Raw genomic sequence first — 27,488 nt, forward strand, 5'->3', positions numbered from 1 at the left:
TTGTATGTAGAGCCAAACATGGTCAGGATGTATAGGGCTACTTCCCTCAGACCTGGGAAAGCTGTCTCAGGGACGCTGTCTTCAGATTTGAGTGGATATGTTTGTTCAAAACCTGTATGTTTTGTCTCATAATGGTGTTTCACATTAACACTTTTAATATGAGACACACTGGTTTAGTGTGAAGTGTGAACAGAAATCAGTCTCCGTCTCACTCGTCTGTCTCTCTCCCTTTCTCCGTCTCACTCGTCTGTTTCTCTCCCTTTGTTTTCTACATGTATCGCTCTCTTTCTTCCATGTGTAACTTTACTCTAATTCTCTCTCATCTGTCTTGCACTGTTGAGTCGCAGTGTTTACTTCAGGAATGCATAGACTTGATTGGTCTGTGTGTTTCCGTTACCTTTACCGTAAAGACTGCAAAAGCTTCGCCGGATAAAATAGAAGCGCTTCGTCAAGTTTTAAATCATAACCTTTTGTTTTGGCCGTAGGTCAGGGTCCGGATTGGACAGCTTCTATATGATTAATGGTAAAGAGACTATTAAAAGTGCTACAATCTCAAGCATGTAGCCCTAAATCAGAGAAATGTCTAATGATCGTTTTCCTTTCAACATAATGTCTTTTTCTTATAAGAAAGTGTGTGAATGTCTTTAACTGGCAAAATAATATAAGACATGTAGGTATTTGCAATATAATGTTTCACTTCACCTGGCATGCAGTCGCAGTACCATAGCAAGTTTCTGTAAACTGATGCTCAAGCTGAACGCTGACATCTCATCCCTAACTAGGCTGTTAGGTCCTCTTCTGTATTTGTGTGCTTCTTGTCATTTACTGCAGGGATTCTACTCCATCTTCCGATAACTCCTTTCTTTTCCACCTTGAGGAGCTGATTGTCACCTTGCGTCTGGAGCAGTGTGAGATGTAGACCTTAACACATGCCAAGTGTGTTACCATTTCAAGACATCACATCATGACCATGTTGGAATGTTCTGACACAAGCACGTGAAGATATTTAAAAGATTCTCATTGAGCCCTGCGTCCTTTTGGCTGCTTTTATGTTATTCTCCTCCTCCTTTTTCTTCTTATTCTTCTTCTTCCTCTTCTTCTTCCTTTTCTTTTATGTCCTTTGGAGGGATCCTGTAAAACAAACAAAAAAGAGAGCTAGCTTTAATAGCATTCCATAAATATGAACTTATGTATAGTGCGTTAAACATTAACTTTATTTTTTCACTTATGCTTGGATAGCATTACAATATGTTTTTGCATGAAAATCCATGTACGTGACACCGTACCTTTTACAAGGTTTAGGTTCTTTCTGTTATTCTGCACTCACCTTGACTTGGGACCATTTGTCCCAAAGGATCAGCTCATAGAATGGTCGTTTTTCAATGTCTTTGTGCAGACATCCATGTATCAGCATAGAGCAGGCTGTGTGGACAAACACCATGGATTAAAACGAAAAATCGTTAACTATCTAAAACATCATTCTTCGTATTCACATTTGCAATACGGCACTAAATATTTTGCAGTGGAAGTTTTCCGGCTTTGTATTCGAAAAAAATAGTGAAAGTAAAGCTTTTATATTTTCTCACCTTTAGACAGACCACTGATGTACAAAGGGAGGGGATTATTTGGAAAGTTTTTTCCACATGTCAGGGTATAAAGAAGAGAACCCAGACCCCGGACAGTAGAAGACAACTCCCAGGGATAAAACTCAGATACCCAACGAGATGGAAGGCGAATTGGAAAGACTGAATGAAAGACAGAGAAAGAGTATCATTAGCAAGATCACAGAAATGATCCACCAATAAATTCCCATTAAATCTACTCATCCATGAGGTGTAGTTACCTCCAAACTTGTAGAGCCTTCTGTAGATCAGTCTGGCACGGCCAAAGTCAATCAACTTCAAATCCAGGGTCTCAGGGTTCAGGAGAATGTTGGCTTCTTTAATGTCTCCATGGATCACACCATTGTCCCGGCAGTGAATTAAAGCCTGAATGATTTTACGCATGATAATTCGAGCCACATCTTCAGACATTCTGCCTTTTAGGCCTTTCCTAAACTTTCTGAGGGTGATAAAGTTGTGGGGCTGCTCCATGATCAAGAGGAAACCTGCGGCTGTCTCGAACCATTCGAGTTGTTTTATCACAAAGGGGCTGCAACGTGGTTTTGACACAAGCTCCATTAGCACACCCTCATGAGGAAGACCAGGCTAAAAATTCATTTTTGGAAAAAATATAAGTCACAAGTTATGTACTTTCATCCTTGTTTTGATCCAGAAAGAGTTTTGTATCTGGAAAAATCACCAAAAATAAAGTTTGCGTACAAGGGTGAAATAGTCCACGTATCCCTTCAACAGGTATTTAATGGCCACCTGCAAAGCAGAAATATTTAATTAGCTTCATTGCAAAGCATCTAACCTTAGTGTATTTTTCATGTGTAGCTAAACAACTTCGAGTCGTGTATAACGCTGATATTCACCTGTTCTCCGTCTGATTTCCGAAAACCCGCGTACACTTTAGCATAGCTTCCTTTTCCCAGAAGTTCTCCAATAGTATAGCGATTAGAGAAATCATCTGATTAACAAAACAAACAAATAAATACATTTATTTTTATACTATTTCCCAGCGTAGATCATTTCGTCTGCAGTGAATGCGGCTCCGGAATACGCTCGCAGGTAATAACTTTAAGGTGTCCACAAAGTTTGCAATATTAAAGGTGAAACTTTGGACTGACCTGGCAATTTGTCGGACCGGGGCTTGGGTAGATCACTGAGATCATCTTCATCTGAGCTGTGGGAGTCCGGCGGCTCTGAGTAGGTCGAAAGCAATTCTGTTGAAAAATATATGTTGTAAATTATTAGTTGTGGCTCAAGTGACAATAGATCGAGTTCTTCCATTATGGTGATATATTTTGCTCATTACGGTCATTATGTACGTATATTAATATTTATTAGGTACTATGTTATATTAGGAAAAACAATTTTTCATACTATTTTAATACAATAATTTTCTATAAGAGCTCCAGCTCTGTGTTACTTACATAATTATCAGCTATTAAGAGTTCAGAATGTGTGTAATATAAGGCGGGAGACTTTAGACCAACCTTTCATTTCCAACCAACGTGTATCTATATTCTGTCCCTTTTCGTGTCCCTTTACTTTCTGCAAGTTGTTTTGTTCTCTTTCTGTGTTCCTCTGTTTCTGGGGCATCTTTTTTTAGGACGATCCACGCTCTTCTTTTTCAGAGGATTCACATTGTGTGATTTCAGTGAGTAGGAGCAGGATGTTTCTGACCAGGTCTCAGCTGACGGTGGAACTGGTGAAGAAAATATTTAATGATTTTGTACTCACTAATACAATCAGTGAATTTTAAAGCCTAATTTATGAAAAATATAATTTAGGATGTATCTGACCAGGTCGCAGATGACAGTGGACCTGGTGAAGAAAATATTTCATGAATAACTGGGGCTGGATATCACAATATACAGTATGTTTTTGTCACAATACTTTTTACTGAGAGTTCTTCATATATTGTTTTTAATCATAGGGTAGTTTTATCTGTTCAATGAAAAGCTCTTGTTTTATAAGAGAGCCTGCTCTGTGGTACTTTCAGAGGAAACAGGAAATATGTGACATATAAAAGATAAATTTGCACAAACCTTTTGGTAAAGAGTTTGTTCTCTTGTTATTTGGCCACACACAGAGCTGGGACTCGAAGAAAGTGCACCCTTTTCTTTTTCAGAGGATTCACCTTGTGTGATCTTAGTGAGTAGGAGCAGGATGTCTTTGGCCAGGTCTCAGCTGACACTGGACCTGGTGAAGGAAATATTTTATTATCATTCATTTTTTAATATTGTTTGTTACTCATTAAAATAAACAGTGGGTTTTAAAGCCTTGTCAATAAAAACTATCATTTTTTACCATTTTATTGGTATAAAAGCTATTTGAAGTCCAGAATATTAGTCATATAAAAGATTTCTAAATTTGCACAAACCTTTTAGTGGAGGGTTTGTTCTCTTCCTTTTATTTGGCCACTCACTGAGCTGGGACTCTTCTAGAAGAAAATGCACCCTTTTCTTTTTCAGAGGATTCACCTTGTGTGATCTTAGTGAGTAGGAGCAGGATGTCTTTGGCCAGGTCTCAGCTGACACTGGACCTGGTGAAGGAAATATTTTATTATCATTCATTTTATTCCACTGATTTGGTACTCACGGATATAAATAGTGGACTTTAAAGCCTTATCCATGAAAAATATTTTTTTTTACCATCTTATTTGTATAAGAGCTTTGTCATATCAAAGGTATATAGGGGCGCTGCTGAGCAACCAATGCAGTAAGACTTCCGATTTGAGACTCCTGCAGAGTATGTTTTGTTATTTTATAGTGCAATTTAGACTACTTCTTTGACATTTTTACCCCTAGTGTATTTTGCTAAAGCTTTTTTCACCACTTGGACATATTTTCATGGCAGGTAAAACCACTAAAACTCGTGCCACAGCGACCCAACAACTGAGGCCTGCTACACGTTTAGCAATCCCGGACCCTAGGGCTTTGTCTTCACCACGCGGCTCATAATAATAATAATAATAATAATAATAATAATAATAATAATAATAATAATAATAATAATAATAACAGTGGACCTGGAGAAGGAAATATTTAATGATTTTGTACTCACTAATACAATTAGTGAATTTTAAAGCCTAATCTATGAAAACTATCATTTTTGTACCATGTTATTGGTATAAGAGCTATTACAAGTGTAGAAAGTTTCTAATATACTGTAAAAGGTGTGACTTTGGACAAACCTTTTAGTAAAGAGTTTGTTCTCTTGTTATTTGGCCACTCACTGAGCTGGGACTCTTCTAGAAGAAAATGCACCCTTTTCTTTTTCAGAGGATTCGCCTTGTGTGATCTTAGTGAGTAGGAGCAGGATGTCTTTGGCCAGGTCTCAGCTGACACTGGACCTGGTGAAGGAAATATTTCATTATCATTCATTTTTTAATATTGTTTGTTACTCATTAAAATAAACAGTGGGTTTTAAAGCCTTGTCAATAAAAACTATCATTTTTTACCATTTTATTGGTATAAAAGCTATTTGAAGTCCAGAATATTAGTCATATAAAAGATTTCTAAATTTGCACAAACCTTTTAGTGGAGGGTTTGTTCTCTTCCTTTTATTTGGCCACTCACTGAGCTGGGACTCTTCTAGAAGAAAATGCACCCTTTTCTTTTTCAGAGGATTCACCTTGTGTGATCTTAGTGAGTAGGAGCAGGATGTCTTTGGCCAGGTCTCAGCTGACACTGGACCTGGTGAAGGAAATATTTTATTATCATTCATTTTATTCCACTGATTTGGTACTCACGGATATATGTAGTGGAATTTAAAGCCTTATCCATGAAAAAGATGTTATTGGTATAAGAGCTATTAAATACGCATAATGTCAACTTACGTTTTTCTGTATAATAGAAATCCATCTGTCTTAAGTTTCTTTTAAGTTACAGTCCCATAAAAATAACAATCTTTGTTCATAACGTGGTCAAATGGTCAACTGTCTAAAATTCTAAATCAGCGTTCGGCTCCATGCGTCACATCAGCAGCCTGGTGACGTAAAAGAGTCTAAACGCGTCTGACGCGTGTAACGGTGCGTAAAATCAGCGCTTGGTCACGTGCAGGGAGCAATGAAAATCCGTTCTCTTCCTCTATCCACATGGAATATTAAACTATTTTATTGGCCTTTTGGGTGAAACTTGTGCTTCAAAATGGGAATGAATGAACAAAGCAATAAAATAAATAAACAAACAAACAAACAAACAATGGACATCATTCATTTTCTCGAACACCTTTCATTCTTTTTAAGAATACGATAATATAATATTGATAAAATGACAAAACGCTGGTTTTAACACACACACACACACACACACACACACACACACACACACACACACACACACACACACACACAAGGTATCTGGTTTGTTTTGGATTTTCTTTATACTGATTTATGATGTACTTTTTGTGTAAATGTAAGTTTGCATACAGATTTTTTTATGCTATAAGTACCACATAATTGTGTACTATTATATAACTTTAATATATGTCAACTTCACCAATGTTATTACTTCTCGAACTCAAAGAAATATGTTAAATGAAAGAATAATGAATTCATAATGAATCCATATTATGGTTCGAAATTGACGTCACATCCGGTCTGAGCTGTTTTGAATCAGGTAAGTTAGCTTCATTATATAAAACACTGATCATACACGTGTAATGATGCTCACCTATGAGAGAGGAATCAATACTATTTAATACACTTACACATTTAATCACTGTTACTTTACACAGCTGGATTTATTAAGCATTTATAGAAATGCATTACAATCACAAGCAGACTCAATAACAGGGGCATAGACATTTCCTTTCTCTTTTTTTATTAAAATGCATATTATTTATATATCATCATCTTCAATGGTGTATTTTTTTATATTATATATGTTATATATTATAATATACCTTTTTTTAATATGAACTCTGAACTAAATAAAGTCTTTATTGTCTTTTGTGTTTGAAAAAATAAACATGATTTAACACAAAACAGACAACTTGAAAATGAGATTATGACGTATAAAAAGTTGGAACAGCAAGTAATTAACATAGTCAATTACACACAAGACTGTGTTCATTAGTGCATTTTAAAACATCTCTGTATTCATTATTTAGGTATTAATCTTGATGGCTAGATGGATTTTTTTTTTCATCACAGAAAAAAAGATGCACAGGAAAAGCAGAAGGAAAAAAAAGCAGTGGCATGAAAGATCATCATGGAGATGTTGCCTGCCAGAGAGGTTTTTTTCCAGTTTGTAAAGTTTTTACTTTTTCTTCATGTTGGCGCTTTGAATGCTGAGCTCAGAAAGGTGTGTTTTCTTTTTCCCTTCTGCTGGTTTAGTGTTTCTTTCTCTGGTGACAGAAACAAGATTCATTCATTCGTTCATTCATCTTCAACTTAAAAAATGTTGTGAAGACAAGTTTAAGAAAAAGACAAAAGCTCCCTATTCTTCATTCATTCATCTTCTGCCGCTTATCCGAACTATTCTCGGGTCACGGGGAGCCTGTGCCTATCTCAGGTGTCATTGGGCATCAAGGCGCTCCCTGTTCTTAATCGCTGAAAATATGTTTTATGTAAAAGATCGAAAATAGAATAATAAAAACTTAGTAATCCATTTTTAAAACAATTTTAGCCAATCAGAATTGAGAATTCCGATTGGTCAGAAGGACAGCAGTAATTTATATTAATGTGCTCATCCTAATGTTTTGTTTCTTTATAGAAATTACACACGCCATACAAATCATTAAATGTAACATTAAATGTTACTAAAAGTTTAAAAAAATATGATGTGTGATTCTTAAATAAATAAAAGCTCTTGTGTGAACAACACACGCCAGGATGTGCTGTTATAAGAGAAGGATCAACTTCAGGGTTGTAACAGCGTGGCGTCCCACCACACGATCACTGATTATTATCCTACAATAGTTCATTGCACAGGTTTTTTATCCCTTACTCACTTTACCTTTCTTCTCTCGGATCACACACACTTTAATTTGTGAAAACTTGAAACAGCAGGTTAAGATACGAACCTGTGTGTGTGTGCAGGGCTGGTGATGGGTGCTTGGTGGGCCTCTCTGGCTCTCGGGGCCTCCAGACAGGACATCCTGGCAGCTGGCTGAAATGTAGACACCTTCTGCTCCCACTCGTCATCGAAGGCCTGGGCTTCAGCTACAAGGTCAAAAAAATGAGGGTCAGAGATCAGTGATGATGATGATGATGATGATGATGGGATATATTGTACATAGCTGGGATTTGTGTATAGTGAATACTGCAGAGAATTGTTTGATTGGCTAAGTTAATAGCTTGGCTTTAACTGTCTCACTGCAGAATGTTTGTTGTTGTAACTTTCACTGTTTTCACTAGAAATGTGGTTTAACTTTTTATCCTCCTTACTCTCATCCATGTTCTGAAAGTCCTGGTTAAACTCTCTTTCCCCCGTCTTTTTGTTGCGTTTCTTCTCAATGATGTGTCCCCTTTCATCGATGTGGTGACCGATAGACATCTTTTCTACCCCAGTCACAGTATCACTCACAGCCCGTCTTGTTTCCTTAATCTACACACACATTATTTACACAAGCTTACACATTACACTGTAGATATCATTCTCTTTACTGCTATAAAGTAAAAAGTGTGTTTGAACATTTTGCACTGTGTTAATTAGTACTTACTCCTCCGGGGGCAGAGAGTGTTTCCGTGGAGGCCTTGAATACTTTGGCTGGCTCGTCTCCTACTTTAGAATAAGTCATGAATGAGGAGGAGCTGAATGTGTGCGAGTCTGGTGGCAAGATCTCCTGCAACAAAGTTTAGAGGAAAAATCATGACAACACAAATAAGACAGACAGACAGACGCACAGACAGAGCGCCTCAGTGATGGCACTTACATTGTTTCTGTGCATTTCCTCCATTCTGTTCCTCATGTCTGTCATCATGTTATCCATTGTGGCAAAAGGGCTCCTGAAGAAATTCATGTTCTGCAGAGACACAAACTGAAATGTCTTACTTCCATCAAAGCCAGTGTCCCCTTCATTGTTCTTTCTTCTTCTGTAAATCCCTGCCATGATGCTAATTTTAACTTGCATAACTCTTATGCTTTAACTTCCTAAATCTTTGCCATGAGCAGCTTCTCTGACCCACTTCTATATGTCACCACTACAGTATAAGAGCGCTTTTGATGTTTATCCTTCGGGTGTGCTTCGCCTCGACCGTGTGCTCTTCAAAGCGTTCCCACCAACAGCCTGCTGGAGTATTCAAAGAGTAGGAGCTTCCAGAGTCTGCACTTCTGTGGTGCCGTCGTGGTGTTAATGTGTGCTTTAAAGTACAAACGTAACTTAAGGGAGAGAAAGCACTTCATCATGCTGTTAATGATGCAGCACCAAAACGTTGACTTAGCACTTCTGTACATATCAAACCACAGTGGATCTATAAAGAAGTTGGAAATGTTCTCAGGATTGGAGTTTTTACGCTGTCTAATAGTCCTTACTGGGTGTCAGTTGTCCTGTGTGCATGTTTCTGGCATACTAAAGCCTGCAGTTTCCAGATAAACAACTCTTATGGCCTTTTTTTTACAAAGCTCACACATGTACAGATTTATACAATATCATCTGAAGACTTTAAATGAAGAGACTTGAAGAGCAAACAACCGACCAATTAATTGTTATGCAACCGAAACGACATTTAATTATAACAAGTAAATGTTTGTTGGTTTGACACAATATAAAAAGCATTAAGTAATCATTGATACCTGTGGCCTGATCGTGCTGCATGATTACGTCATGTAATGATCCGAATGAGCTCAATGCACAGAGTTACTGACCAGTAATAATGCCAAGCACACTTAAGCTAAATCTTCAGGAAGAGAGACGAGAGAAGAGAGATGTTTAGTGAAAACCTTGTCAGGGGAACTGACTGATGAATAAATGACACAGGCAAAAGCATGGGAATGAAACCTTGCTCCAGCAATGACTAGAGATCACCACACAGGTCGAGTTTATAAAGCTCGCAGTGGCTTATTACAAAACACGCACAGCACTCAATACATTCCACCAGAGAAATGAAACGGACGGTGAAATTCAGATCGTACGGACACCACAGCAGTCTGTGCCTGTGAACTCCAAGACAGCACAACTGGCCGGCCTATTTACAGTGATGCTGACCAACTGGGAATATTTGTCCACAAACGCAGAGTTGGGCAAACGTTTCCTTTCTCAAAGTGCCTGATAGCATCAACCCCTAACAATAACATGATTAAAATGACCTCATATAAGAAAATTAGGTTACAAAATGAAGGCACAAATATTGCAAAGTGGTTATAAGGATTTGAAAGAGATAGTAACACCCCTAGTGTTCATGGATAAGAAGAGAGCAGTGTGTGTGTGTGTGTGTGAACAGGTGACTGTATGTGTATATTAGAAGCATGCTGAGTACTCAGAGGGCCACAGTCTTTACAAAATTGGTGGCTGTCATTGAGGATTATTCTGGCATTTCGCAGCAAAGAGGATCTGTTTTCTTCGAACTAGTTGTGGCAACGCTGCATCAGCTCTTCTTAAAGGTCATGCTGCTGTAAAACTATCAACACGTAAAAGAGAGCTAGAGGCTAATCGTGCCCCATGAGAGAAGGGCACTGCCATCTTCTGCTTGCAGCAGTATATTTTTAAATCGTTCCTAATTTGTGAGCTGTGTTGTAAAGTTGAGCTCACAGACAGTTTATGCCATGCCATGTCATAGCATTGAGTTTCTCCTCACACCCAGGTGCTGTTTTCTGGACAGAGGATGATGAGTCAGAAGTCCCAAAAATAAAGAGTGCTTTCATTGTAGGAACTGAGAGAAAGAGTGGGTTCTGAGAAGTAGAACATCGGGCAAGCCTCAGTCTCGGATGCGTCCTTACGTCACATCATGTCTTGTGATGTGTGATTCACGACGTAGCGTACCTTAATAGATCATACGCTATTTTCATGCCTTAAGTAAGAAATCAGAATCAGGTTTATTGCCAGTTAATGTAGGGTCTCCATGTACAGGGATTTGTCTTGGTGTGTTGGTGCATAGTAATAATAATAGAAAAGTAATCAGTGTGAAAATGCCGAGAAATATGATACTGCCACTTCTGTCTGGAACAGGTTGGGTGCCTGCATGCTAGAATGTGTCACATACCCACACGCGTGTGTGTGTATGTATGTGTATGGATATGCATGCTGCATGGAAACCCCCCGAAACATGTCTGATGATACTTGAGAGCACTTGTGCATTCTGTGTATGAAAGTTGATGACCTCAGACGATGCCGAGGCATGTGTGTGTGTGAGGATAGAGAGACTCTCTACACAGCAGCAGAATCCGTGAATGACACATACAAAAGCTCTCATTGCTAGCAAACATTTATTATCTCAATGAAGCAGGCTCTAGAAAATCAATCCTTCCCAAACTGCCCTGTCACGTCTGATTCATTCTAATAGATTCTTGTCCGGCTTTGGACAGCATGGACTCAATTCAGAAATTTCTCATATTCTCTCGGATAGTGTGGAAAAAATCAAACAAACAAAACACATCAAATTGTCAGAGTTCTGTGTGTTTGGAAACGTCTTGTAGAGAACAGATGGAGGAGAAAAATGGCCGGATTTGATCCAGGAAGAATCTAGTGACTCATAATCACTCTTCTCATCTCAGCAAGCACAAAACACCAAACCTTAAGGGCTACAAGAGCTGAAGACTACGTTGGGTTCCACTTCTGTCAGCCAAGAACAAGAATCTGAATCACCTGCTGTATTTCCGTCAGACTCGTCCAGTTTGGACGAGTCTGTGCCCATGATATCCACAGATTCCCTTTTGTGACTGACAGGAAATAAACATAGTTCAGTCAGGACCACTTGAGTCAAAATAAAGACAATTCTTTGACGTATATTTAAAATTTTTATTTGCAAGCTTATAAAATTACATTTGCCGGTATGGCTCTGTTCTGAATTCCCCATCCTTTTCATGAGCTCCATGAAAGCTAGTCAGGGAACAGCAGCTTCGTGGGGGGACAATCTCCCATTTAACTGGGAAAGCAGCAAGACAAAATCCCCCATTTAGAACAGAGCCTGCATCAGTGACAACAGAATGACACTAAGTTAAACACAAAGTTTCAAGGAGGAGCTAGGGGAGGAGGTGGGTTGCAGCAATGCAGAGGAAACAGCCAAGCAGACAGACTGAAAAAAGCATTTAAATAGGGCGCCCTGTTTGAAAGGGACCAATAGCGCGCTTAGGAATCAGATCAGCTGATGGGCGGGGTTAGAAAATTGACATCAGCTGATAGCCGAGCTTGACTATGTGGCCTTTCTGAACTGACGCTGAAACGCTATATTTTTGGAGTTACCATAGACTTCCTGTCAGATCCTACTAGTCTGGTCATTCTCCTCTGACCTCTCTCATCAACACGGTGCTTCAGCCTGCAGATCCTCATGGGATGCTTTTTGTTTTCTTCACCATTCTGGGGACTGTTGTGTGTTCAAGTCCCAGGAAATCAGCAGCTTCTGAAATATCCCAAACACTGATAACTGCATAATTACATTACGGATGTTCAGAATGTACAGATGTTCCTATTAAAATAGAGGGTGAGTGTATATACATATACAAGCCACACGAAGGCCAAGTGGGGAAGGTGCAGAGGTTAAAGAAGTACTATGTTTAGCACCATTAAGCTGCTTATAGCAAGCCATCTGGCCATCATGAGACCTTGGAGTTACACACACACACTCACCACCGGCTGAATAAACCGACTGGCAAAACATTTTAAACACAACGTTTTACTGTATCTGTAAGTATAAACAGTTATTTTAAAAGGTGGGCAGTTAAAAAAATCAGGTGCTTGAACAAAAGTAGCTCAATTTAAGTTGATTCCTAATAGAAAATATATAAATAAAATATAAGTAAGGAATAAAGCATGATAAGACCCGCAGTTACAAAAAAATAATAATAATAACAGTGAGGTGATACGATGCCCGTTAGTACGTTAGTTGATTTGTTTTGCTTTAACACCGTATTTTAGTCACTTAATACAGCAATGTGTCAATGATTACAATACATTTGATCTGTTTTTATTTACATAGCAGCAGCTATGAAGAGTTCCCTCACCCTTCCATTTGTGTTCTATCTCTTAAAGTTAATACGACAATAAGGCTGCCAGTTTTCCTTTGAGTGTTACAAAGCACTGACACTGGAGACTCTTTTCATAAATGTTAATTAACTGCCTGTTTATTATAAACGTCACTGTAAGAAGAAATACCGAAATATTTCAATCCATTTATGTGAAGTGTTTATACAACTGTACAAGTCACTATATAAAATATGAGCCAAATACTTTGTCTGCCAACCTGTGTTTAAAAAAAAAAAAAAAAGTAGCCTAGACATCCAGTGTGTCGAGTTCCCAGGAGGGTCTTTGGTCCGGTTGATTGGGATAGCAGTGTCAGTGGAACAATGTTGTCCAGCCAGCTAAAAATACCCCCAGGGCTAAACATAGCTCTGCACCAAGACCCCCGATTCACTCCTCTCTCTACAGTGTTCAATAAACCTCCAAACTACTCTGCCAGTAAAGAGGTTCAGGTTACACCGTGGCAGTTTTCCATCATGAACTTGTTCAACTCCCAACGCTGGCATTGTTATTTTAACTGCTGCTATGTCCAGATGGCACAATACTACTTGGACACGTGTTCGGGTCCTTTCACTCATCGGCCAGGACAGAGCGTATGAGCAAGATCTGACAGTGGACTGTAGGGCTGGATTGGGAATATTCACTATGGGAATCGTGAACATCTGGAGTAAAGCACATTACTCACAGTACAAGCAGTGTGAACAAATGCTATGGGGTCTGACGTGCTTTCAAAAGATCCACAAAAATACACACAGCAAATGTCATGCAGTGTAATGGCTCTGATAACAGGATGACGTCCGTTCCCTTATACGTCTGAATTAGGGCTGTGATGCCATACCAACGTGACTGTACGACATGATAAGGAACACTGAAACGAATATACCGTCAACGTGACATGACGTCTGATGATACTGCTTTAATGATATTTTCAATGTGACTTGTCCTTTAAAGATATACGTTATGAGGAATTGTGTTAAAGATCGGCTGTAAGTACTTTGTATATGTATTTGTGATATTCAGTAATATTTGGTGGTATGTTTCTCCATCTGTATTCTGGATGTGAACTGAACGAGTGCTACGTTTTGATTAATATTATGACTGTTTGCAATGGGGACGTTTATACAGAACATAAAGCTACCTCTCGGTACTCACTCTGTGATCGCTGGCGATGGCCATGCCTGAGCGAGCCTGACCTTCTTCTTGCCTGTGTCCTCTGTCCCGGCCGTCTGCGACACTGGGCCTGAAGGGCTCCGAAAAATTCCTCATCATTTCTTGCATGCGTTCATTGTGCATGCGGAAAGGATCACTAAGGCACAGAGTAGAAAAAACAAACAGACCTGAGTGTGTGATGCGACCCATGTGTTTGGGTATTACAACAAAATGCACTCAACAATCTCACTCATAAGCATGCATTAAGAAAAGGAGACAGATGTAAGACATACAGGACAGAAGACAACAAGGCCTACCTTGTTGAGCTAAATGTAATAGAAACAAGAAACAAGAGAAAGGAAAGGAAATAAAATCAGGTTTTGAGAATATGACTTGAGAGAGCATCAGGAAACACATACTGTATAAAAACAAACACAGGATATAGTTTGGTTTTATCTTAAAAATGTGTGGAAATTTTTATTCTTGAAATGTGGCAGTAAAAAAAAAGTGAGAAAGTTGACAAAAATAAAAAGAGATAAGAAAATATAAGGAGAGACAAATACGTTAGTACTAATGTAAATAAATTAGAGTACTGTATGTAAATAAATTAGTGCATGTAAATAAATTAGAATATGTAAATAAATTACAGCATGTAAATAAATTAGAGTATGTAAATAAAGTGCATTATGTAAATAAATTACAGCATGTAAATAAATTAGAGTATGTGAATAAATTAGAGTATGTAAATAAAGTACAGTATGTGAATAAATTACAGCATGTAAATAAATTACAGCATGTAAATAAATTAGAGTATGTAAATAAATTAGAGTATGTAAATAAATTACAGCATGTAAATAACCTGATATTTATTTTATTACCTAAGATCAGATCTGTATACAGAATAGTATAATGTTTATTAATGGGGTAACTATGGTAACTCATTATTTACACGCTCACGTGCGCCTCACGTGTCAAAGGGACAACAGAACACAGTAAACAAACATTTCAGACAGTTTAGAGATGATTAAAGAATAGTGAGACTTACGAAAAGAACGGGTCGTCTTCAAAGTCTTTGAGAAGGCTGTTGAACATCTTACGGTTTATAATGAACAACTTTAATGCTGTAGGTTTGTGTGTCAGACTCCACACTGTAACACTGTTACTATCGCAACTGGCTGGGGCTTTAAAAAAGCTCGCTCGGTCCACGTGATCTTAATCTAGGCATCTCATTGGCTGTCTATATTCGGTTCGTCCGTCTCGATTCAGAATCAGAATCAGAATCAAAAGAAATTATTGCCAAGGAAGCTTCCAGTACACAGACAACAACACAGAGACCATAACAATAAGATGAGAAAAAAAAATAAACATATGTAAATACAAATAGACAAAAAAAAATTGGAAAAAATAATAATAAAAAAAACTATTCACCATTTTTTTTTTGCCATATTTGCAGCACTTTTCCTATTGGTCATTATACTTGTTTATTGAGGGTTTTATTAAATTCCATTTAAATAAACAACTTGGTAAAGGATTTTTTTTTATTTTATTTCCTTACTTATACAAATAAGATCTGTAGAACGTACACTATATTGTTAACGTCAGCCTTTACATGCACATGAACTTTAATGAGATCCCGTTCTTAATCCGTACGGTTTCATATGGAGCTATAACAGCTTCAACTCTTCTGTAAAGGCTTTCCACGAAGTTTATGAGAATGTTTATGAGAATTTTTGACCATTCTTCTAGAAGCACATTTGTGAGGTCAGGCACTGATGTTGGACGAGAAAAAGTGACTCTCAGTCTCCGCTCTAATTCATCCCAAAGGGTCCTCCAAAGTTCCTCCACACCAAACTCTCTTACCCATGTCCTTATGGACGTTGCTTTGGGCAGTCATGTTGGAACAGGAAGGGGACATTCTTAAACTGTTCCCACGATGTTAGGAGCATGAAATTGTCCAACATGTCCTACATCCCTGCTGAAAAATCCAGCATAAACCAGCATGAATTCCATGCTGTTCCAGGCGGGTTTTTACTGGTTCATGCTGGCATAGTGCTGGTATAGTGCTGGTCAGTGCTGGTATAGTGCTGGTATAGTGCTGGTATAGCTGGGTGGCCAGTATAGTCATGGTGTTATCAAGCAAAACGGGGCTGGTGTAGCTGGTTAACCAGTATGATCTTTCTGGAATGAGCTTTATGGGAACAAGCTTTATTTTTGCTTGTGTATGTTTCTATGTAACAGATTAATATAAGATTAAAACATGATATATTGGAATACATTTAATTATAAGTGTGTTATTTCTTTTGTTCCTCTTTTGAATAAAGAACTGAAATAATAAAGCTCAAAAAGCTTTGAATAACAAAGAATAAAAACATTTAAAAATCGTTCGTTAGGGATTAAAGTGTCTCCACAAATTAAATATAGTAATACCAACAAATGTTGACTTCCCGGGCTCCATGAGGGAAGCAGCACATAAATCATACAGAATAATGGTTTTTGAAAGATTATATATATATATATATATATATGTATATATATATATATATATATATATATATATATATATATATATAAGATTATATCAAAGATTATATATATATATATATATATATATATATATATATATATATATATATATATATATATATATATATATAATCTTTCAAAGATTATATATATATATATATAAGATTATATATAAGATTATATCAAAGATTATATATATATATATATATATATATATATATATATATATATATATATATATATAATCCATTTGTCTCAATTAAGTAGTTAAGTTGTTTGTTTTTTTAGTAATGTGAAGAGATATTACCCAGCATCAGCGTTGCTATGCAACCTTTAAAGCAACTATGTTCACGAAGGTAAATGTAGTTCCTGCACTTTCCAAAAATAAATCTCGCAATGTTTTCGACTACATTATATACCTTACAGTGTTTATCGAAATTAGTATAAGTGCACGTGTTCCAGATCATCTTGTTTTTCACCGTAATTAGGATTTTGTTTTGGGGTAAATAAAAAGCTTCCGCTTCTACACGACGAATCTGCTGATCACTGGGAATCAGAATGTTGGCATACGTGAGGTACCTGGATGACGGCTGCACAGCAGTTGTTTCAACTAGCGATATTAAGGACTTTAACTATGACATGTTTGACCAAACTCAGGTTTATTGGGTACGATGGAAGCAAGACTTCTTCAGGGCACAAATACTGATGCTTAAAGGTATGTAACTTAAGCAGTAGCTGTTTTATCGTAACTCGTTCACTGCACAATATAAACAAATGAGTGATATATAGTTTTGTTTCTTATTTTGTTTCTATAATTTTTCAGAGAATAAAGAAGACATAGAGCAGGAGTTGTCTACAGGCAAACGACTCCGGGTAGCACCTCTTAAAAAAACATGGTCATCGCCACCACATACTACTTGTTAGATACTACTGCACTAGTTACGTGTGTATATTATAGTGTGATGGCGAATGTCAGCGTCCAATAAATATTTTAAACAAACTTATACATACACACACACACACACACACACACACACACACATACACACATATATATATTACACCACCATCCCAAGCTGGTCGGCCAGCACACCAGCAACCAGCACCTAATGCTGGACCAGCATACCACCATCCCAAGCTGGTCCCAGCATGCAAAACATACCTTATGCTGGACCAGCAATGCTGTTTTTTTTTTTAGCAGGGATTGGTATGCTGAAGCGTTAAGAGTTCCTTTCACTGAAACTTGCTCTGTCCCTGCTCTGTGATTTTATGTACCACTTTGTGTCTGAGTTGCTGTTGTTCCCATAATAACTAATCACTAACATTTGATGGTGGAATATTTAGTAGTGAGGAAATTTCACAAACAGACGTATTGCACAGGTTTATAAGAAGCAGTCTGCATGCTTAGGTGCTTGGTTTGATACACCTGTGACCATGGAAGTGATTGGAACACCTTAATTCAATGATTTGTGTCCCAAATATATAGCGTATCTTAAAAACCCGGTGGATTAAGTCTTTACCCTAAAAAAAGTTGCTGAGAAAAACTTGTTTGTAAAACCGAATCCTGGTCTGAATGGCGTGTTCATGTATGGATGAGCTTCCATACACTAAGTTTGTGAACATGGGTAGGAGTGGACTTACTGTAAGGTTATTATTAGTGCATAATTTAAAAAAAAAAAAAAAAAGACTAATCAAACCTAATGCAACTTTAAAGCTGCTAATTATATCCTTCTAATGACAACTGCAGCATTTATACATCAGCTAAACCCCTCCAAGTGAACAGTGGATTATGTCATCATGCCTACTTCAGGAAGTGTGAAACCTTAATGTAAGACAATCCAGCAGGCAGGAGGCATTAAACAGCCTGCTGAGGGAAAGAAACACACACACACACACACACACACGCACACGCACACACTTAAAACTGTTTAAAAAATGATAAAATATATCATTTGAAGTTTGATGTCTGAAGTATGATGTAATTTTTCTCCATATTCATTTTTACTCTTTTAACAGAACAGATATTCCTTAAGGTGTGTTTGACACTATGAATCCAGAGTGTAAGATAGGTGGTGGTTTTAATGTTTAATGTACGCGGGTCTAATATAAGTATCGAATAAAACCCCTGATGATTTAATGAATCACTTGAGTTTATTGGTGTCCAGAATGAAATCAATCAAATAAAAAATACAGTAATTAAAAGAAAAACATCTTAAAGAAGCTGATATTCAGATCTTTATGAGGCAGAGTCGAGATCATGAGTTGAGATCATGAGTCGAGATCATGAGTCGAGATCACGAGTCGAGATCAGGCCACAGGACTTCCCATGAGCCTCTCCTGGCGCAGTGAAAGGAGTCGATTCAGCCACAACCTCTCTGCCTCCTCTTTGTCTAAGAATAACTGAAAAGAGAGAGAGAGAGAGAGTCAGATGAATTTTGGGGTAATTTCTGACATGCCAAATGGTTCCAAAGCTCACCAGCAGGTGTCACTGTAACACACAGGTGTTATACAAAACTCCAGAATTTCCATATTTCACCTTATCATCTAATCATTAAGTCCTTCATGAGGGTTTGATGCTCTAGTACAGGGCTCAACAACTGAAGGACAGAGGGAAATGAACCAATATATAAAAGTGTATCAGAGCTGATAAAATCTCCACAAGAACTTGTGTAGCTCACTCGTCTTATTTATAGGCATAAACACTAATGTAGGAAACTATTGGACCTTTTGAAGAAAGCATTTGATGTCATTTGACCTCTGGTACCACTGGTGTAGGACGGTTTTGGAGGGTTACTGGATTTGGGGTTAGAAAACTTTGTTCCTCTACTACAGCCGAGAATCTCTACTTAGGTGTATTGAAACTATATGATTTCTAGTTTCATGGCCACAATTTATTTGTTATCCTAAAATTTCATATTCAGGAGTAAATTGTGATCTTTTTATTCATTCATCTTCAGTAGGTATTTTATGCTGGGCATCATGGTGGTGGACCTGGGGTCTGTCCTGAGAACACAAAAAATGTGTAGATGTGATGGCTGTTCACCAGAGGGCAACATTCTCTCTCTCACACACACTTGCACATTAATACACACATGGGGCGATTTATTGTCATGGATCCGCCTGCTGGCACATTTTCAGAGGTAACAGGAAACCAGAGAGCCTGAAGAAAACCCACAAGGATGCAGAAACTCAGCAAAGACCCGAGTTCAGGATCAAACCGGAGCCGTATGGTGTCGACGTCTCCTGTTGTGCCACAACATCACTCTATATAGACTGTTATTATCAGTAGTATATCATATATGATGCAATCCTCCGCACTTACACATTTACAGATCAAGACAAAGCCAATGAAGGAGAAACATTCTGTACGTTTACATCCGGTGAATCCCAGAACTCCCCAAGGATCGCTGTTGGGCTCTCGAACAGTATCCCAACCCTCGACTAGCTTAGATCGTTTTTGTACTCAATTATAAGCTGCTTTGGAGGATAGAAGGAAAGGAGGAAAGCAAGCAGCAGGAGAAATGTGTAATGCAAAGAGAAAATAACAGATGACTCCTGAACATGCAATTAGAACAAATAAGATAGATATCAGGATTTAACCGATAAACTTGGCTTGCTTATTACGTCTCGCTAGCCTACTACCCGTAGCATTGCTGTTTAAACTGATATATATGCATACTCTGTTCATTAATCCTGTTCACTGTGCTTGGCTCGTGTTCAGATGTCTTTTTATATTCAAAGTACGGCAGTGGAATGTAATTTTAAATTCCCTACAAGTACTCTCTCTAACGCTGGCATCACTTGGTAATCTATTTACAGCCTTAATCCACTTTACGTATTTGGCCAAGATATACTAATGGCAGACATCACAGATCAGAAGTCTATGTAACCCATTATAACAACTCTTTTATATTGTTTACGCACGACAGTCTCGGGCTCTAATTGCCCGAGTTTGCTTCATATAAGACGCTTGCTGGCTTGATTTGATTTAGAAAGAGGGGAGGGAGAGCGACAGTAAATGCTGTCGTATCCTAAGCGCATATGACAGCGTAATGCATAACAGTGATTTGGGTGTCAGCGTGAAAGCAGGATTTGAGTGATTCCCGCATTAGTTGGGCTTATGAGTTCCTTAAGTTTGGAAGTTGGAGACTCTTCCCCGGCGCTCATCAGTCTTTACTTTCATCCAAACAACACGAAAGGCGTGAAATCAAATCTGCGGATAGGAAAGAATGATCGCTTCTATCCCACACTCTGTGTGAGAAAGAGAGAGAGAGAGAGAGAGAGAGAGAGAGAGAGTTAGTTTGAGTTAGTGTGTGGCGGCTCCGGGAGTGGAGATAAGTGTATCATTTATGTCGAGTTAAGGTTTTGCCTGTAGCATTCGCTGTAGGGCCTCTACTTTGTCACAGGAGCCCCACACACACACACACACACACACACACTCATACACACTAATACTGTACACACACAGACTTCTGCTAATGCTTTCTGGATGCATGTTGCGTGGTTCTTTGTGCGTTATCTGCGTGTAGGACACACACAGACACGGCGTCTGTGCTCTGCTAAAATTACTCGAAATTACAGTAGATACAGTAAGCAGCGGCGGCTAAACGATTGAATCATTACTGGCGATGGGAGGCTCGCTCGCCTCGGGCATATTGCTCGCATAGATCAGGCTGCGTGAGGCTCATCTGCATCCGTCACACATAACCGAGTTTGCGGCACTGCCGCCGAGACGGAGAGAGCTTTCGCAGGAGATTCTGGCTGCCGATATTACAGACGGAATAAAACCTGTCAGAAAGTACAGCCTTAAATAGGACAGACTATTGCATGAATAATAAAAAAAAAAAGTTCAATGAGTGAATTTTGAATGCAGAAAATACAAACCGCTAGAAAACATCAATGTTAAAAAAAAAGAGAGAGATTGGAAAAAAAAAGGAAAGCACTGCACCGACAGCTACAGACTTACACTGGGGTGAGCGAGTGTGTCGCTGCTACTGTACTTGATCACAGTGGGCAGAGCGATGACTTCCTCCTTCACAGTGAGAGCGACACCAGTCCCCGCCTCCTGGGTTTCCACAGATTCAGCTCCCTGTGAACAATTTGGACTGTTTAGAAATATATTAGATTTATATTTGACCTAAACACTGACACACAACACTAAACACTGTTAAGACGTTGTTAATGGTCCTTAACCCTCAATTGCTCAGTTGTATAAAAAAAATACATGGTAAAAATGTAAGTAACTCTGGATAAAGGCGTCTGCTAAAAGCTGTAAATGTAAATGAAATAAAAATGCATTATGTATGATACTCCAGGTGAACATTAAACTACGGTGTGTTTTGGTGTTCGTCCACATGATGGCAGCGTCTGCACGGCGAGGACCAGCCTGGAGAAAAGTTCATACACCTTTACACCTTCAGTCACCTTGTGCACGTGAACGTGTTTAGTATAATCTCACGTGCTGTAAAGATTAATACGCCGTTGTGGAAAATATGAAAGATTTCCTTTGATGAAAGGTCACTGAAGTACTGACCACTGAACTGCTATGGGAATGAACATCCCTGATGCGACAGTCTTTCTGCATGTGCTTTTTGGAGAAATAACCAGATCAGCTCTCTGTCCTGCTCTAATCTATCACTCCGGAGATCAGAGAGTGTTGGCTTTTTATCTAATTTGTAATGTGAACGTGAGCTTTTGGTTGCGAGCGACTTCAGCACAGATTTCTGTAGGAGCGGCTCGGACACTTCACCGAGACGCTTTTCAGACCCCGGCTATTGTGCTCAAGGCGGAGCTCAAACGGCACTGAATGGGAATGATTCCGTTTGTCCGCAGACGCGATACGGGCCGGCGAGCGGCAAATCTAATCACGACGATGAGGAAGGAGATGGGAGGCAAATGAAAAGTGAGAGAAAGAGAGAGGAAGGGGAAAGACAGTGGGAGAAGGAGGAAGAGAATGGCGCACCTTGCCGGCGTCCCGGGATGATTTGAAAGCCTGAGGAACAAAAGAGTCACTCTCGATGGCCTCGATCTCCTTTATCCTCCTCACCTGCTCGGCCAGAGAGACCTCCTCCTCTGCAAAGGGGAGAGAAAAAAAGGCAGACGGCGGAGAGGAGGTCAAACTAACGAGGACAGCAGGGAAAAAGCACTGGGGACAAGTTGATAAATGACGTCTTCTCCTGTACCAGTAACATATATGAACACACATAAGAAAACAAATACACTCAAAATAAGTCGTTTAACTTAAATAAACAACACACACACACACACACACACATATGTATATATAAAACTCAAAACAGCAGGATTAGTTACTTGAAGATAACAATTTTAATACCCGTCACCTGTCAGATGATGTGACAATCCATACACACACCATATTCCATATATTCTCCATCTATCTATCTATCTATCTATCCATCTGCCTATCAGTCTATCTGTCTATCCGTCTAACCATCTGTCTGTCAGTCTGTCTGTCCATCCATCTACAGTATCTATCTATGGTTAACATGTTGAACTACAGGTTAGAATGTTGTGAGTTCGAATCCCAGGTCCACCACACTACCACTGCTGGGCTCCTGAGCAAGGCCCTTAACCCTTTCTGGATAAGTGTGTCTACCAAGTGCCATAAAACGTAAATCTATCCATCCATCCATCCTGCGTGTCTTTTTCTTCACTGCAGGCTGCACGGTTTTAATAAATCTACCGACTTTAATCCTATCGCTGGACGAAAGTGGATCAAATGTAAAGAAGTAGGAATATACTCAGCGTGATCTCTCGCCACACGCACACACACACACACACACACACACACCGACTGTTCTTTTCACACATGTACGTCCTCGCTGGCATGTTAATGAGACGAATTAATTCCACACATTAACTATGACTGTCACAACACATCTTCCTGCTCTGCTTGTTTAATGAATAAATGAATATTTGCTTTGGCTTTTATGACTTTAGCAGCAGCAGCGGAAGCAGTAGGTAAAAAAAAACAACACTGGCTGCCATAAACACACCACTTACACAACACACTGATTACCTGAACACAGAGACACGCCATCAATATTTTCTGGGATCATTCTGAGTTCTGAGCACCACGTAATAACATTCATATAGTAATTAAGGTTACAGTTTTTTTTCTGCTAATGGCAGCAGACCTGCATTTTTATGCTTTGTTTTATCTTAGACTTGTTCAGCTTTTATGGATTTTATTTAGTTACTTACTCTTTCTTTTTTTAATATACACACCAGACTGTTGAAACAGGTTAACATAACGAGCGTAGCGTGAGCAGAACGACACACAAAAGGGAAAAGAAGCGGAAAATATATTAATAGGATATAAAATATAAAATTCAGTAAATCAGTAAAAACTAGAGATTTTTATTTTAGTAAGACTTTAAAATTATTTAGTGTTTAAAATGATATATTAAGAGTGAAACACTGCTCAAACACTATCGGAACTATGACAGATTACAGGCATAAATACAAATGAAATCCTACTTTATATACGTATCTGTAACTAGTACTAAAGTCATGTTAGATGGATTGATGAAAAAATGATGAAAAAAAAAAAAATTCAGAATATTTCCGATTCAGAAATTTAGTTTACAAAAATTCAAACATTTAAAATTATAATGTGAGTTTATCATTAAAAACAGTTAATGAATTCTTAATCTTGAAACTTAAACGTTACTTGCGTTACTTCAAAAAACAAAAATTCTGTATTTATTTGTCTTAAATTATTCTGATTTGGAGAAAAAAAAAGAAATCTGTATTGAACCAAATTTTTATAGTGTACAAAAATTCACATCCGTTTCCAAAAAGTTAAAAAGTTTGTTCTGAATGTAATGTAAATGTAAAATTATATGCAGATTTACACACATTTAAACAACACACACACACACACAACTGTCAGACAGCTACTTCTGAATGTTCAGTATTGATGCTGTGTGTGTGTGTGTGTGGGTGTGTGTGTTTGGGTGTGTGTGTGTGTGTGTGGGTTTGTGTGTGTGTGTAAGAGAGAGAGAAAAAAGTCTTGTAAAACATTGCTCCATTCTTCTAGAGTCAAACAACAAAACAAACACAACCGGTGCTCAGACACAAAAAAAAAAGAGCAGCCACAATATCCTTCTGCACCCTGTCCTTCACATGACAGCAGTCCTGTGCCCGATGGCCCTCAATCACCCCTGATATTAATCCCAAATGTGTGTGTGTGTGTGCGTGTGTGTGTGTGTATAGAGTGTCTTAATAACTGATACACCAACACCAAGAAACACACACCGAGCCTGTGCGCATCAGTGACAACCTATCCTCGGCCCGGGATTCTATAAAAGCCTCATGCTTTTTGACAGACACATTATTGGTAGATAAAATGACTTCCATATGCTGTTTGTCAGATGTCAGTAGGGAAAGATATGTATTTCATAGGAAAATCAAAAATAATGGACTCTGTGAGAAAGGGCCGGGCGAGACGCAGACAGCTGGAAATCGATAACGCTGCTGGAGAAAGGCCACCGCCAGCCGCCGTCAGCGCAAAGCCAGGTCAAAGTTGATATTTAATATCGACACGTTATCCAAGATGTTCATCCAGAGCGCCGAGTCCGTCGTCACCACGTTACGCGCGTCGCCAAAAAAGAACGTAAAGTAGACGGAGATCCAGGAAGAGGACAGAGAGTGAGAATACAATTAAAAACCGTTAGACGGTTCAGATGGACGGGTCGTGTACACATATCCATACACACAAAGATTTCTTCTTTAAAACCTATCCTGAGGTTTTGTGAATTCCATTTCCAGGGTGTAACACCACTGTGGGTTTTGGACAAGCTTCCAGGCATGTATAAATGTTAAAACAAGCATAAATAATTAAAGCAGCTAAAGGCAAACTGGCCCAAACAGTCCGAGGAGACATCAAACTCAATAAATGATTGTAGGCTCTAAAGAAGCTCTTTGTCTTTCTTACAGACAGAAAAAGAGAAGGAGAAAGCTGCAGGCAAACTCGGCCCATCTTTCCAATGAGGAATCTGCAATCAGGAAACGATGGCGATCTTCGTCTTTTTCGTACCAGGAAAGAAACAGGAAGCTCAGCGTCGCTTTTCCAGCAGAGGGAGGTGTTGAACAGCGGAACGTCTCATGACCGTCCTCGAGTTCCTCCATGTTTTTACATCAAAAAGTGAAGCACTGATTCCAGCTGGTAAGGGAAGAAACTTTACCAGAAAGATAGATAAACAAACAAACAAACAAACAAATAAATAAATAAGAAATATTTCTTTCTATCTTTTGTTATTTTAACACTTAAAGTTAATCTTAGGGACGAAATCACAAAGCGCACGACACAATGGAGCACAAACTCATCTATAAACAGCGTAACACGAGGAACTAAAGTGGTCTTGCCTTCACCGTACGTTCCTCAGACCCGGTCGTATCCGAGGTGAAGTCACGGAGCACGGAATGTTGTGTGTAACAGTCGTTCCTTAGACGTTGCTCTGTAAACCCACACGATTAGGTTACTGCTGTAAATCCCTTCGAGCTTCTTCTATCCGTGAGCAGTGTCGTCATTCAGTATGATAAAATATTAATACTTCACTGTTTACTTATGAGCTTTATGTTCATTCCAGGACATTTATTTATTCCCGATGTCCGTGTCATACCTTCTACGTCTGTACGCTGGAGCGATTTATAATCCTCACGTCTCCTGTTGCCTCGTGTTTGCTCATTAGTGATCCGAATCTACACCAGTAACACGTGAGCCAGGGGCAGAAGATAGAAAAAGGGGAAAAAATAAAATATAGAAGACACTTTTGGTGCGTCTGAATAATTCTCCTAATTGAACGCGTTAGCGCCGCAAACGCAATTATGGCGGATCTCGTTGGTGCTGCCAAACAAACAAACATACAAACAAACAAACAAATAAATAAATAAGTGCCCGTCATCAGGCGGTTGGTTACAAAATGTCTGAAAATTCAAAAGGGCTTTAGAATGTCATGAACTTCAATTAGTTGAAGAGAAAGACAGTAGACACACACACACAATAATAATAATACAGTGGATGTGGAAGGAGAAGAAGTACTCAACCCTAAGACCTGTGTGTTGCTTCTCCAACCTGGTTTTTTAAACAGAATTGTACACTAACACGCGCACACACACATACACACACATACACACACACACACACACACACACACACACACACAGATAAGTGGCTAAGTCTCCTGCCCTCTCCTCTACCCTCTCCTCACCAGGCACAGATATGTAATTCAACGCTCAATTGAGCCCCTCCTGTCTCTGTGGAGAATCTTTTTGCCTGCTAATTGATAGAAATTAAGCCATTAATCAAGCCACCGGCCCATCATTCAAGCCGGAGAAGATGAATACAAACTTTCATAACAACCACCTTCCCCATTTTGGGCCTCATTAGCATTAATTTTTAATGCAATTATGCTATTCTTTTACGCTGAGCTCATAAATTACGGCTCTTTTGTTGCCGGCTGGCCTTGTAAAAGCCCGAGTGAGGCTTTGTAGTCTGAGCTTTAAGGCAATTACTGGCTTCTTCGCTCTTTTATCCCGCTGCATTTCCAATAACCTTCCATCTAATGATTTATCCCGGCGAGCCCCCGACACCCACCCAGAGCTTGACTTCTCCCATTAGCACCCGTCTTATTTATCTGTTGCAATCTGGAGTCTAAATAAAGACTGTGTCCACTTCTGATGGAGAGTGTGTGGTGGAGGCTTTGGGGAATCGGAGTAGAGAGGAAGAAAACAGCAGCCTTGATTTCAGCTTCAGGCCTTCGGGCAGAACTCAGAAGTGAAATGAAGTTTGGAAGTGAGCTTCCTATTATGTACATAACGCTAGAAATCGAATAATGTTAAACTTTCCTTTTTTTTTTCTTAAATGTGTGCTGTTATCAGATTAAATCTTTCCAGCTTTAGCAGATTACGCTAGCTACGAAAATCGATAGAATTAAAACGGATATTAAACACACGGACTGTACGATGTACGACGGCAGAATCTCGACTCCCTGGAATATATTTTGTAGGCTCGCGGTTTTGTGAGATGACGAGGTGGCTTTAAACGGTGCAAAGCGAATGAAA

General features: G+C 38.8%; 3 protein-coding genes across 4 annotated transcripts in view; 1 reads left to right on the forward strand and 2 right to left on the reverse strand.

Moving 5' to 3' along the window:
* Positions 1-27,488, forward strand: part of lxn (latexin) — a 104,682-nt gene that overhangs the window by 13,096 nt on the left and 64,098 nt on the right. The gene's annotated exons all lie outside the window — the stretch shown is intronic.
* Positions 6,849-15,159, reverse strand: mlf1 (myeloid leukemia factor 1). Its single transcript, XM_060862620.1, has 7 exons — positions 14,923-15,159; positions 13,881-14,034; positions 8,490-8,579; positions 8,277-8,399; positions 8,002-8,161; positions 7,638-7,776; positions 6,849-6,959 (listed from the first exon to the last, which is right to left on the reverse strand). The coding sequence occupies exons 1-7, from the start codon at positions 14,967-14,969 to the stop codon at positions 6,872-6,874; spliced, it is 801 nt and encodes a 266-aa protein (XP_060718603.1). The 5' UTR covers positions 14,970-15,159; the 3' UTR covers positions 6,849-6,871.
* Positions 18,530-27,488, reverse strand: part of rsrc1 (arginine/serine-rich coiled-coil 1) — a 120,958-nt gene continuing 111,999 nt past the window's right edge. Inside the window, exons 7-9 of one of the 2 annotated variants that reach the window (XM_060875208.1) lie at positions 22,363-22,469; positions 21,367-21,489; positions 18,530-18,800 (exon numbers count right to left, since the gene is read on the reverse strand). In XM_060875208.1, the coding sequence (XP_060731191.1) occupies positions 18,708-18,800; positions 21,367-21,489; positions 22,363-22,469 (323 nt within the window). In that variant the 3' untranslated portion in view covers positions 18,530-18,707. Of the gene's footprint in view, positions 18,801-21,366; positions 21,490-22,362; positions 22,473-27,488 lie in introns of both variants that reach the window. The other variant, XM_060875200.1, reaches the window with a different exon arrangement.

The sequence above is a fragment of the Tachysurus vachellii genome, chromosome 1, assembly GCF_030014155.1.
Source record: "Tachysurus vachellii isolate PV-2020 chromosome 1, HZAU_Pvac_v1, whole genome shotgun sequence".
Lineage (NCBI taxonomy): Eukaryota > Metazoa > Chordata > Actinopteri > Siluriformes > Bagridae > Tachysurus > Tachysurus vachellii.